General features: G+C 37.6%; 1 protein-coding gene across 11 annotated transcripts in view; it reads left to right on the forward strand.

The window, feature by feature from the left end:
* The window catches only part of ZC3H13 (zinc finger CCCH-type containing 13), a 109,090-nt gene that overhangs the window by 15,132 nt on the left and 81,057 nt on the right, over nt 1–12,901 (forward strand). For all 11 annotated transcript variants that reach the window (XM_037799774.1, XM_037799773.1, XM_037799772.1 and 8 more), the window contains one exon: nt 11,679–11,787. In XM_037799774.1, coding sequence (XP_037655702.1) covers nt 11,679–11,787 — 109 coding nt within the window. The remainder of the gene's footprint in view (nt 1–11,678; nt 11,788–12,901) is intronic.

Here is a 12,901-nt window from a genome sequence, read left to right on the forward strand (position 1 = left end):
ATTATAATTTCCAGTAGTGTGAATAATGTTGCAGTGAACACTGGTGTACGAATAGTTGTAAGCCAACACCAAATAGTTGTTTGTTCAAGTCCCTGCATTCAGTTCTTTTTGGGTATGTACCTAGAAGTGGGATTGCTGAGTCATGGTAGTTCTGTTTAACTTTTTGAGGATCTGCCAAACTTGTCCTCAGTGGATGCACCAGTTTACATTCCTATCAACAGTGTACTAGGGTTCCCATTTTTCCACATCTTCACTAGCACTTGTTATTTTCTGCTTTTTACTTAATAGCCATTCTAGTGGGTGTGTGGTTGTATCTTGGGTGGTTTTGGTTAGTATTTCCCTAATGACTGATGATGTTGGATGCTTTTCATTAGTCAGAGAGGAGGAATATTCAGGCATTTTTTGATGATGGGGGCATATACATATGCCAAAAGGGGATCCCTGCGTCTTAGGAGAAGCTTTGTGGCTGTATTCAAGAAAGGGTTGAAGGGTTGATCACTGTGGGAAGATACCTTGGTTAGCATTTAGAGATGCACTGTGAGCATCCTGTTGCTCACCTAAAATCTTAAACTAATATGCATATGGGCAATGATCTAAGTCTATTTGTATGTATTGATTTTGTTTTAAAGTCTTGATTCTTTTAATCTACCCTCTCATATATGGAATTAAAACAATTGGAATATCATTACAACTGGTATGTATAATAGTCTTTTAAATGTTTTTTACAACCTATCATTTTAATGACCTTTTTGGTTCTTGTAATAAGTCATTTTCAGAGGTTTTTCTTTCAAGATTTTAGAATAGTGTTTCCTTTCCCTTTCCAGTGTATTTTCAAAGGATCATTTTTGTCAGTTGCCCGTATTTCCTACCCCACCCCTACCTGGTTATTCATCTTGAAACAAAGTAGACCAAATAAGTGTTCTTTGTTTTTTTAGGAAAAGGTTTAGAAGAGAAGGATAAGACTATATACCACCTGGTAGAAATTTGATAATGAATTTATACTACAGGGATAATTACAGTGATTTCCAGATGTAGATACAAATGTTCATTTCATAGGAAAATAAACAGAAATTTTAAGCCTGGTATGATCTGCAACTGTTATCCTTTGATAGCATTCAAAGTTGTTCCATTTGCTGTGCCTTGGCATAAAACAAGCATTTGTTACGTTCACCGGTTGTGTTAGGAATTCAGAAAGGGAACATTAGGGACAGCTTGTCTGTTATTTGATGCCTGGGGCCTCAGTTAAAGGACTTGAGGCTAGAAGTTGGAATCTAATTTCATTCACTCATTTATATGTCTGGCATTTCCTGTTGGCTGTCAGCTGGAGACCTTAGATTTCCACGTGGCCGTAGGCCTCTTTATGTCGTCTTTTCACATGGGTGTCTTGGGCTTCCTTACAGCCTGGTGACTGGGTTCCAAGGGTGAGCATCCTGAGAGAGAAAGAGAGAGGGTATGTGTGTGTGTGCGCTTGAGTGAGTTTGAGCCGGGTGGAAACCATTTTTCCTTTTATGACTTGTCCTTGGAGGTTGGGCAGCATAGCTTCCTCTGCATTCTATTTGTTAAGGTAATTCAAAGTCCTGCCCAGAATCAAGGGGAAAGGGAGATGCTTCTTGATGAATACTGGCAACATTCCGAAAGAACATGTGGATCTCATTAGGCCTCAATAAGATTGTCATATTTCTGCATTTCTGAGAACATGGTCTTAAAGTGTGGACTACATATGTCTTCGGAGAAGAATACAGATATGTAGAGAGACTCGGATAAGTCATATTTTTTTTCAGTCTTGAGTTTAAATATAGTGGGGATGTACTAGACATCAGACATCTGATATAAATAATACTAACTCTCTCACTCTCCCATTTCCATAGCAGTTAATGTCTGTCAATTACTGTAGTTGCCCACTGAGTTCATATGTAACCTCAGAGACTTTTTCAAAATAGGGGGTACCAGACAGTTAAAAAAATGCAATTTTGAGATATATTTACATACCAGATAATCATCCAAAGTGTAGAATCAGTGGTTCATGGTATCATCATAGAGTTGTGCATTCATCCCCACAATTAATTTTTGAACATTTTCATTACTCCAAAAAAAAAAAACTAAAAATATAAAAGAACACCCAAAATATTCCATATCCCTTATTCCCCCCATGATTTATTTATTTTTTTGTCTTTCTTACTCATCTGTCCATCCATACACTGGATAAAGGGAGTGTCAGTTGCAAGGTTTTCTCAATTACAGTCACCCATAAAAGCTATGGGGAATAGTTATACAGTCATCATCAAGGATCGAGGCTAAACTGTTTCAGGTATTTCCTTCTTGCTATTCTAATACATGAAAAACCAAAAAGGGATATCTATGTAATGCAAAATAATAACCTCCAGAATGACCTCTCAATGCTATCTGAAATCTCTCAGCCACTGAAACTTTTTGTTTCATTTCTCTTCCCCGTTTTGGTTTAAAAAGGCTTTCTCAATCCCATGATGCCAGGGTCAGGCTCATCCCCAGGAGTCACGTCCTATGTTGCCAGAGAGATTTACACCCCTGGGAGTCATGTCCCACGTGGGGGTGGGGTGGGGGAGGTGGGGGTGGGCAGTGAGTTTACTTGCGCAATTGGCTTAGAGAGAGAGGCCACATCTGAGCAATAAAAGAGGTTTTCTAGGGGTGACTCTTAGACATAATTATAAGTAGGCTTACCTTTTCCTTTGTAGGAATAAGTTTCTTAAGGGCAGGCCCCAGGATTGCGTGAGGGCTTCGCCTATTAAATTGATATTGCAATGATGTCAGGAATTCCCTAAATGGGGAAGTTTAATATTTCCACATTTTTCCCCAGTCCCTCAAGGGGGCTTTGCAAATACTTTTTTTATTCTCTGTTCAAATTACTCTGGGATTTATCGGGGCATCACATTAACCTGTACAAACAAACAAGATCTAACTCCCTAGTCATAGTTCCATGTAATTATGGTCTTTGAGTAGACTGACCATACAAGTTAAATTAGATAGTGTGCTACAGAAAATATAAGTTTTGCACCAAGTAAACATCTCTTCCTTTGGTCTCACACAGTTGAAGTTGTAAAATACAGTCACTATCGTCCTTTACTCTTTGGTCTGATTTACCTTAGTCCTAACCAGATTAGCTTCATTCATCTCTCTAATTGAAGTTGACTCTTCTTCAGCTTTTTGAACAGTTGCATATTGGGTAATGCTGACTTTCATAGTTGTAGAACTCTAGGTCTGAATCTCAAGTGTCACACCTGAGGCTCCAGGGAACAACCAGGTTATACACAAAGAGCTCAGCGTCTCAGAATTTAGAAATAACCGTAACAACTCATGAATAGATGTGACTGCTGTAAGAGCTTACAATGTAGGAACCTTTATAATAAACCTTCCCCTGATAACCTATGGTCTCGAATTCAATTCTCAGAATTTGCACATTATATTTAGTCCATATTAGCGAGGTGGTGTAGTATTTGACTTTTTGTATCTGGCTTATTTCACTCAATATACTGTCCTCAACAACCAATCTACTTTTGATGGTACATTAAGTAAAAACTTTACCATCATCCTTATTTTGGACTATTTTAGACACTGTTTCTGGTTAACCCTTTTCCTGTCTTGACTCTAGAATTGGTAGCACAGACTTAGGTTGGGATTTATTAGGAAAGAGTCCCTTAGATGTCTTATGTCAGGGATTGGCAAATTTTTTCTATGACGGGCCAGATAAATATTTTAGGCTTTGTGGGCCATAAGGTCTCTGTCATGATTACTCAGTTCTGCTGTTGTAGCTTGAAACTAGCTATAGACGGTGTTTAAACAAAGTAGGCGTATCTATGTTCCAGTAAAGCTTAATTTACAAAAAAACAGGCAGTAGGTCCAATTTGGCCCATCCCTACCTAGATAGTATGAGACTTGGCTATTTTGCTTCTATTAGATATTTTCCCTTGTTTCTGAATAATTAGGGGACTAGTCTTAGTCTTAACCTGATGGAAGGTTTGTAATAATCAGCTTGACAAAGTCTTCTTTTAAAACTTTTTTATTTTGGAAATTTTCAAAGAGAAAAAGAGAGAAGAACCTGTATTAGTCATGTCCCACTTCAAAAATTGTTAACACATGGCCGATCTTGTTGTCCCTTCAACACTTCCCCCTCCATTAGGTTATTTTATTTATTTATTTATTTTTGGCTTAAACAATGGGAATTTATTGTTTCACTGTTGTAGGGCTAGAAGTCCAAAATCAAGGTATCGTCAAAGTGATGTCTTCTGTCTTTGTGTCCTTTATGTCTCAATTTCTTAACCAAGTTTGTGGGAGTCAGTGATGGTTAGGTTCATGTGTCAAATTGGCCAGGTGATGGTACCCAGCTGTCTGGTCAAGCAAGCACTGGCCTAACCACTGCTGTGAGGACATTTGATGCTGGTTAATAAACCACAGCTGGTTTATAAAATCATCGGTCAATTGGCTGCAGCTGTGACTGATGATGTCAATGAAGGGCGTGTCTTCCACAATGAGAGAATGCAGTTAGCTGGATTTAATCCAGTCAGTTGAAGACTTTTAAGTGAGACAGATAGTGGACCTTCACTTCTTCTTCAGCTGACCAGCGAAGTGTTCCCTGAGGAGTTTGTCCAAGTTGCCAGTTCGTTTCCTGAGGAGTTCATCAAACATGTTCATCAAAGTTGCCAGTTCATTTCCTGAGTTCATCAAACATCTTTTTTTTTTCTTTTTTCTTTTAAATTCAGTTTTATTGAAACATATTCACATATCATACAATCATACATGGTATACGATCAACTGTTCGCAGTACAATCATATAGTTATGCATTCATCACCACAATCTATTTCTGAACATTTTCCTTACATCAGAAAGAATCAGAATAAGAATAAAAAATAAAAGTAAAAAAAAGAACACCTATACCATCCCCCCATCCCACCTTATTTGTCATTTAGTTTTTATCCCCATTTTTCTACTCATCCATCCATACACTAAAGGGAGTGTGAGCCACAAGGTCTTCACAATCACACTGTCACCCCTGTAATATACGTTATTATATAATCGTCTTCAGGAGTCCAGACTACTGGGTTGGAGTTTGGTAGTTTCAGGTATTTACTTCTAGCTATTCTAGTACATTAAAACCTAAAAGGTGTTATCTATATAGTGCATAAGAGTGTCCACCAGAGTGACCTCTCGACTCCATTTGAAATCTCTCAGCCACTGAAACTATTTCGTCTCATTTTGCATCCCCCTTTTGGTCAAGAAGATACTCTCAATCCCACGATACCGGGTCCTGATTCATCCCCGGGAGTCATATCCTGCGTTGCCAGGGAGATTTACACCCCTGGGAGTCGGGTCACACGTAAGGGGGAGGGCAGTGAGTTCACCTGCAGTGGTGGCTTAGTTAGGGAGAGAGAGGGACGTATCTGAGCAACAGAGAGGTACTCAGGGGGAGACTCTCAGGCACAATTATATGCAAGTTTAGCCTCTCTTTTGCAGTAATGAGCTTCATAAGGGCAAGTCCCACGATCGAGGGCTTGGCACATCAAACCACCAGTCCCAGTGTTTGTGACAACATCAACACCAGTCCAGGTGAGGAAGTCCAGCACTTCTGCACCTTCCCCTAGCTCCTCAGGTTGGGGCGGGGGGTGGCTGTAACTATATTTTTTATTCTCTGCCCAGATAACTTTGGGATGTGTCACTGTTTCACTCTAACTTATACTAACCTACCATATCTCACTTCCTATTCAAAGTTCCACATAATTGTGGTGTTTGAACAAACTGACTGTAGAGTTATACTGTTTAGAAAATATAGATCTTGCACCAAATAGACATCTCTTCCCTTGGTCTCACATGGAAGTTGAAGTTTTAAAACACAGTCAGTTTAGACCTTTACCTTTTGGCCCAGTTTGCCCTAGTCCTAACCAGATCTGCTTCATTCATATCACTAATTGAAGTCTGGGCTCTTTTTCAGCTTTTTTTTTTTTAACAGATGCTGTATGCACTAATACTGACATTCATATCTGCCAAGCTCTACCTCTGTTTCAGGTGTCTCAGAGATACCCATTGTTCCAGAGACCAATCAGGTTATATACTAAGGGATCAGCATCTCAAAGTTTAGAGATAGGCATTACTATTCAGGACTAGAGTTAACTGCTGTAAGAGCTTACAATCTAGGGACTATTACAATAATCATGTCCACGTTAGGTTATGTTCTAAGATTCGATTCTGAGTTTACACATTGTAGTTAGTCCATATTGGTGAGGCATTAAAGTGTTTGCCTTTATTTCTGGTGTACTTCACTCAAATACTGTGTACAGGATCCATTCACCTTGTTGTGTGTCTCACAGCTTCACTCCTTCTCATAGTTGCTCAATGTTCCACTGTATGTGTACACCACAGTACACCATTCCGTTCTTCAGTCAGTGTACCCTTAGATCACCTCCATCCTTTGCAAATCATGATTACTGCCTCCATGAACACCAGTTTGCAAATGTCCATTAATGTCTCTGCTCTCAGATCTTCAAATGACATACCCCATAATGAGGTTGCAGGACCTTATGGTCCCCACATACTTAACTTTTTGTGGAACAACCACACTGACCTTCAGAAAGACTACACCGTTCTACCTGCTCATCAACAGTAGATAGGTACATCCCTCTCACCATGTTTTCTCCAACACTTTTACTCCTATATATATATTTTCCTACAATTTTATAGAGTTATATTCACATACCATACATTTATCCACAGTGTACAATCAGTTCATGGTATCATCATAAAGTTGTACATTTATCACCACAATCAGCACTTGAACATACTGATTACTACAAGAAAAATTGGTTTTTTTTTTTAGCAATAATAAAAAAAAATGATAAAAAGAAAAATAACATGTCATACAATACAATGTAATAGTAAGGACAGCAAATAACACCACTACCAAGAATCCCATATTCCTCTCCTATATCCCCCTCTCATATACATTTAGCATTGGCATATTGCCTTTGTTACATTTAATGGAGGTATATTACAATGTTACTGTTGACCATAGACTCCAGTTTGCTTTGATTATATTTTTTCCTGAATACTATCCCTTTTTCAACTCTCTACATGGTTGACATTCATTTGCTTTTCCACATACAAAAACATTTTTATATTTGTATATTTAGTATTTATATTGTATATTTAGTGGCATTGGCCACTCCAGGTTTTGCCAAGTTATACAGTTCCAGTCTTTATCATCTATCTTTACCTCTGGTGTCATACATTCTCCTTTAGGTTATTTTGAAGAATACCTGAGAGATCGTTTCATTTATAAATATTTCAATATGTGCTTCTAAGAGATAAAGGAGTTCTTTATTAAAAAATCATAATAGTGATAAATACACAGTAGTGTTAAAATATAACCATAACACTATTATCACACCTAAAACACTTAATTCCTGTCATCAAATATCCAGATAGTATTCAACTTTGCCTTGTTGACTTATAAATTTTGTTCTGTTTTTAACAATTGGTTTATTCAAATAAGGTCATGTCATATTTAAAATCTCCTAAGTTTCTTCTACTGTGTCTGTAGGCTCTGCTCCATACCACTATGCAGCTCTTCCCTCCCTACCAACCTCATTCTTTTTTCCCCTGGCATTTTATTTGTTGAAGAATCCATTTCTATCCTATAGAGGTTCCCATATGCTGGATTTTGTTGGTTACATCCTTGTGGACCTCAGCAGACTTTTTCTGTAAAGGGCCAGATGGTAAATATTTAGGCTTTGCAGGTTAAGAGACAGTATCAAGGAAGTACATTTTACTTGTGTAACAAGGGAGAAAACAAATTTCCACAGTTTTTTAGTGGATAAAATTCAAAATACAATTGAATACAATTTTTTATAATATGGTTCACTAAAAGAACAGAACTCTTTGAGCATAACATTTTACTTAATTGAGATTCAAAGTTAGTGTTCCCTATCATCAAGATCCTTTCCAAATATTTATCTGTTAATGCTGATTTGTAATGAAATTTTACGTATTTTATCTTTGGAAATGTCCCTTTGCACAACTGCTTAGTTTGCTGAACCCTGATGTAGTTGAATATATTCCTCTGTAGTTGGGGAAGAAGCACAGTGGGGGAACTCGGATTGCTTCTTACAGTGGTGAAGAAATCAGCCTTAAGGTGAAATCAACACTAGGAATAGCAGAACTGTAAGAAAGGAAACAAACAGCAGTGAAATTTGGTCTTTGGTAGTTTTAGTATGTTACTAAATCACCCAGCCCTGAAGTTTAACCTATTTCTAGACCTCAATTTAGGTAAGATAAATTGTTTATATAGTTTTTAAGGTTATAGTTAATTATTAAGCCCCAACAACAATCCTTCCTCCCCACCCCCACACCCAGGAAGTTAAACTTCATTTGTACAAGGATAGTTTAAATTCTACACTGGGAAAGGTAGAAGCCCACTAGGTGCTGCTCTGGCAAGACTAGGTTAATTCTGGGTACCATGTTTTATTGAAGCACACTGGCAAATTAGTATGTCCAGAGATGACGACAGAATGATGAGAGTTATGAAAGTCATGAAATATGAAGGTATGATAAACATATTGGGCTATCTTTGGCTTGCTATAAGAAGATATTAAAAATACTGAGTAACAGTGCTCAAATATTTAAAGAGACATCATGTGGAAGAAGTATTAGATTTGCTTTGCATCATTCCAGAGGTCAGACTAGTCCTAGTTAGTCAAAATTCTGGAGCTGTATAAGATGCAATCGTTGTAAGGAAGAATTTTCTAAATAATAAGAATGTCCAAAAACTGGGTTAAGAGAGTGGGAAGGATAGTTAACTTCTGAGTTAAATTTTTTTTCACTGAAATTCTTCTAACAGAGGACTTTTATAACTATACAAATAGTATAGAACAATTTTTCTGCATAGGATTGGAGGTTAGATTATATTAGGAACACTCCTAGACTCCTAACATTTTATAATTTTACTTACCAATCCAATCATTATATTTTGATTCTCAACCCTTTTAGCCCCAACACTTCTTTTTTTTATATGCGATTCTTTGTAATATCTTCTTACTATCTGAAAATAAAATGTATAATTAATATAATCAGCCCACACATACCATGTTTAAGAAATATGTATGAATGTAATATAAAGTAGAAATAAAATGAAAATAAAGTAAAAATCTGCAGTCATTTATTGTGTGTCAGTGTCTTTCATAGTCAGGATTTAATGTTAATAAATGAGAATTTCACTGTGGTGAGAAAATAACGTTTATATGAACTGGTTACTTAGCATCTCTTAAAATGTAGTTTGCCATTTTTATTTTATGTAGTAGGATATTTAATTGAATTTTATAATCTAAGTTACTGTTCTGTCTTGTCTACAGACTACTTGTTATACTTGGAATAAAATATGAAACCTGTTTTTTAGCTGTAATACTTATGCTATTTTGGCTCCATTTTTAGTTTCATCAAAATATGGAATATCTTTTTTAAAATCATTTTTACAATTCTTAAATGAGTTTGGATTGATCCTTGGTGTTCTAGTTTGCTAATGCTGCAGAATGCAAAACACCGGAGATGGACTGGCTTTTATAAAAAGGGGGTTTATTTGGCTATACAGTTACAGTCTTAAGGCCATAAAGTGTCCAAGGTAACACATCAATAATCACGTACCTTCACTGGAGGATGGCAAATGGCATCCGGAAAACCTCTGTTAGCTGGGAAGGCACATGGCTGGCATCTGCTCCAAAGTTCTGGTTTCAAAATGGCTTTCTCCCAGGACATTCCTCTCTAGCAAGCTTGCTCTTCTTCAAAACGTCACTCACAGCTGCACTGAGTTTTCTCTCCTTGAGCCAGTTCATTTATATGGCTCCACTGATCAAGACCCACCCTGAATGGGCAGGGACATGCCTCCATGGGAGTATCCCACCAGAGTCACCACCCACAGCTGGGTGGGGCACATTCCAAGCAAATCTAATCAGCACCAAAAGTCTGTCCCACAAGACTACATCAAAGATAATGGCGTTTGGGGGACAAAATGCATTCAAACTGGCGCATTCCACCCCCTGGACCCCAAAATGACATTATCTTTCCAAGTACAAAATACATTCATTCCATCACAATATCACAAAAACTTAAATCATTTCAGTAATAAAAGTTAAGTACAAGATCCCATCAAAATCAAATATAGGCATGGCCAGTCCTAAGGCATACTTTTCCTTTAGCCTTGGATCTGTGAACTTAGAACAAGTTATATGCTTCCAATATACAAAAGAGGGACATTCATAGGATAAACATTTCCATTGCCATAAGGAGAAACAGTAAGGAAAACAGGGTTAACAGGAGCAAAACAGTTCCTAAAACCTGCAGGACAAACTCCATTAGATTTCAAAGTCTGAGAGTCATTCACAGAACAACGTTGCATCCTTGGGGCTTGAGAGAGCAGAAGCCTAGCCCTTCCTAAGGGCCTTTTTAGCAGCCCTTTCTTCTCCAGCTGCCAAAAAGGCCCAATGGAGTTTGTCCTGCAGGTTTTAGGAACTGTTTTGCTCCTGTTAACCCTGTTTTCCTTACTGTTTCTCCTTATGGCAATGGAAATGTTTATCCTATGAATGTCCCTCTTTTGTATATTGGAAGCATATAACTTGTTCTAAGTTCACAGATCCACAGCTAAAGAAAAATTAAGCCTTAGGACTGGCCATGCCTATAATTGATTTTGATGGGATATTGTACTGAAATGATTTAAGTTTTTTGTAATATTGTGATGGAATGAATGTATTTTGTACTTGGAAAGAAGATGTCGTTTTGGGGTCCAGGGGGTGGAATGTGCCGGTTTGAATGTATTGTGTCCCCCAAATGCCATTGTCTTTGTAGTCTTGTGGGGGCAGACGTTTGGTGCTGGTTAGATTTGCTTGGAATGTGCCCCACCCAGCTGTGGGTAATGATTTTGATGAGATGTTCCCATGGAGGCGTGGCCCCACCCATTCGGGGTGGGCCTTGATCAGTGGAGCCATATAAATGAGCTGGCTCAAGGAGAGGAAACGGAGTGCAGCTGTGAGTGACGTTTTGAAGAGAAGCAAGCTTGCTAGAGAGGAACGTCCTGAGAGAAAGCCATTTTGGAACCAGAACTTTGGAGCAGACGCCAGCCATGTGCCTTCCCAGCTAACAGAGGTTTTCCAGACGCCATTGGCCATCCTCCAGTGAAGGTACCCGATTACTGATGTGTTTCCTTGGACACTTTATGGCCTTGAGACTGTAACTGTGTAGCCAAATAAACCCCCTTTTTATAAAAGCCAGTCCATCTCTGGTGTTCGGCATTCTGCAGCATTAGCAAACTAGAACACTTGGGTATTATTATTTTAGGGTATGAGCAGTCTTAGATCATCAATTATTCTTGAGGGTCCTTTTTTAGTCATTTCTAGACATTGTTTAATATGGTTACTTAACAAATGCTTCCGTTATACTTTATCCGTTGTTCTAGTTTGCTAATGCTGCGGAATGCAAAACACCAGAGATGGATTGGCTTTTCTAGAACTTGTTTACCTTCTCTACTTAGTGGATAAACAACTATTTGCAAACCTGAGTTTTTGATGAAATAGAGATGAGTGAAGTTAAAAATGTCCTGTATTACAATAACTGCCTTATATAGCTTTAAAAATATATAGTAATCTGTGTGTACGTTTGTACTTTTTAGAAAGAATCTTCAAGAGGGAGACATAGGGAAAAGGAAGACATAAAAATCACTAAGGAGAGAACTCCAGAAAGCGAAGAGGAGAATGTAGAATGGGAAACTAATAGAGATGGTGAGTTTCAAAATCTCTTTATTAGTCAGTTTTGATCATTAACTTTGAAATCTTTATGTGGGCTTGAAAACACCTTTCAACTGTGATTTCTCTGTTGTTTCAGTACCATCTTATTGACTTGTTTCTTCCTCACTGGGTTATAAGGCAGAAACTGGCATATAGGAGCAGTAAAAGCTGTTTGCACTGCATTTTTCAAAACCCCCATTCTCTTTTTTCCCTGGAACTTTATTCCTCAGTACAATAGTCCTTTGAGATTCTATTACATTTATAAACGTTTTAAATCTTTGATATCAGACTTTTTTTTTTAAAAGTCTAAATTTATGCTTATTTTACATTAAAAATTAGATTTTGGAATTTTAGGTACCTGGGGAAATTATTTCCCAGAAATGGTTTACTTTTGTCTTTCAGAAGAAATCGAAATTAGATGACAATTAAGACCCCAGACTTGTTCATGAAAAATTAGCAAACTCATCGTTCAGTCATTGTGAACATATCTGCATTTATTTTCCATACAATAAATGGTCTCTCTTCACAGTTCTTTGTCTTTCTGGAAGGCCAGCACTCTAGCCTCACACTGCCAGATGTTGAGAAAGGGAACTGATGTTTATTGAATGCATTGGGTATGCTGGTTATTTTAATATAGTTTATATAAGTATTAATTCAATAGCTTTCTTACTGTATTTAGGGAAGACAAACTAAGAATTTAAGCAACTTCCTCAGCAATTGAAAACCTCGACTAGAGGTTAGCTATAGGCCAGCTACCTATTTTGCAGATGATATTTCATTGGAACACAACCATACCCATTTGGTTACACATTGTCAATGGCTGCTTTTGAGCTACAATGGTAGAGCTGGGTATTTGTGACCAAGGCCTAGGAGCCTAAAAACAAGCCTAAAATATCAACTACTGTATCTGAAAATGATCTGAAGACTTAAAGGCCAAGACTTCTAGAGAACCCTGAATGATTCTCCAGTACTTAGAACTGTTTCAGGGAAATCCATTCCATCTTTGCACGCTGTTTTCTGTTAAAAAGTTACTTCCAAGAATGAATAGGAAATTTCTCCTACCATTACGATTAATCCATTTATATCTCCTTGGCATTTCTTGAGCCAA

This window comes from Choloepus didactylus, chromosome 12 (genome assembly GCF_015220235.1).
Source record: "Choloepus didactylus isolate mChoDid1 chromosome 12, mChoDid1.pri, whole genome shotgun sequence".
NCBI lineage: Eukaryota > Metazoa > Chordata > Mammalia > Pilosa > Megalonychidae > Choloepus > Choloepus didactylus.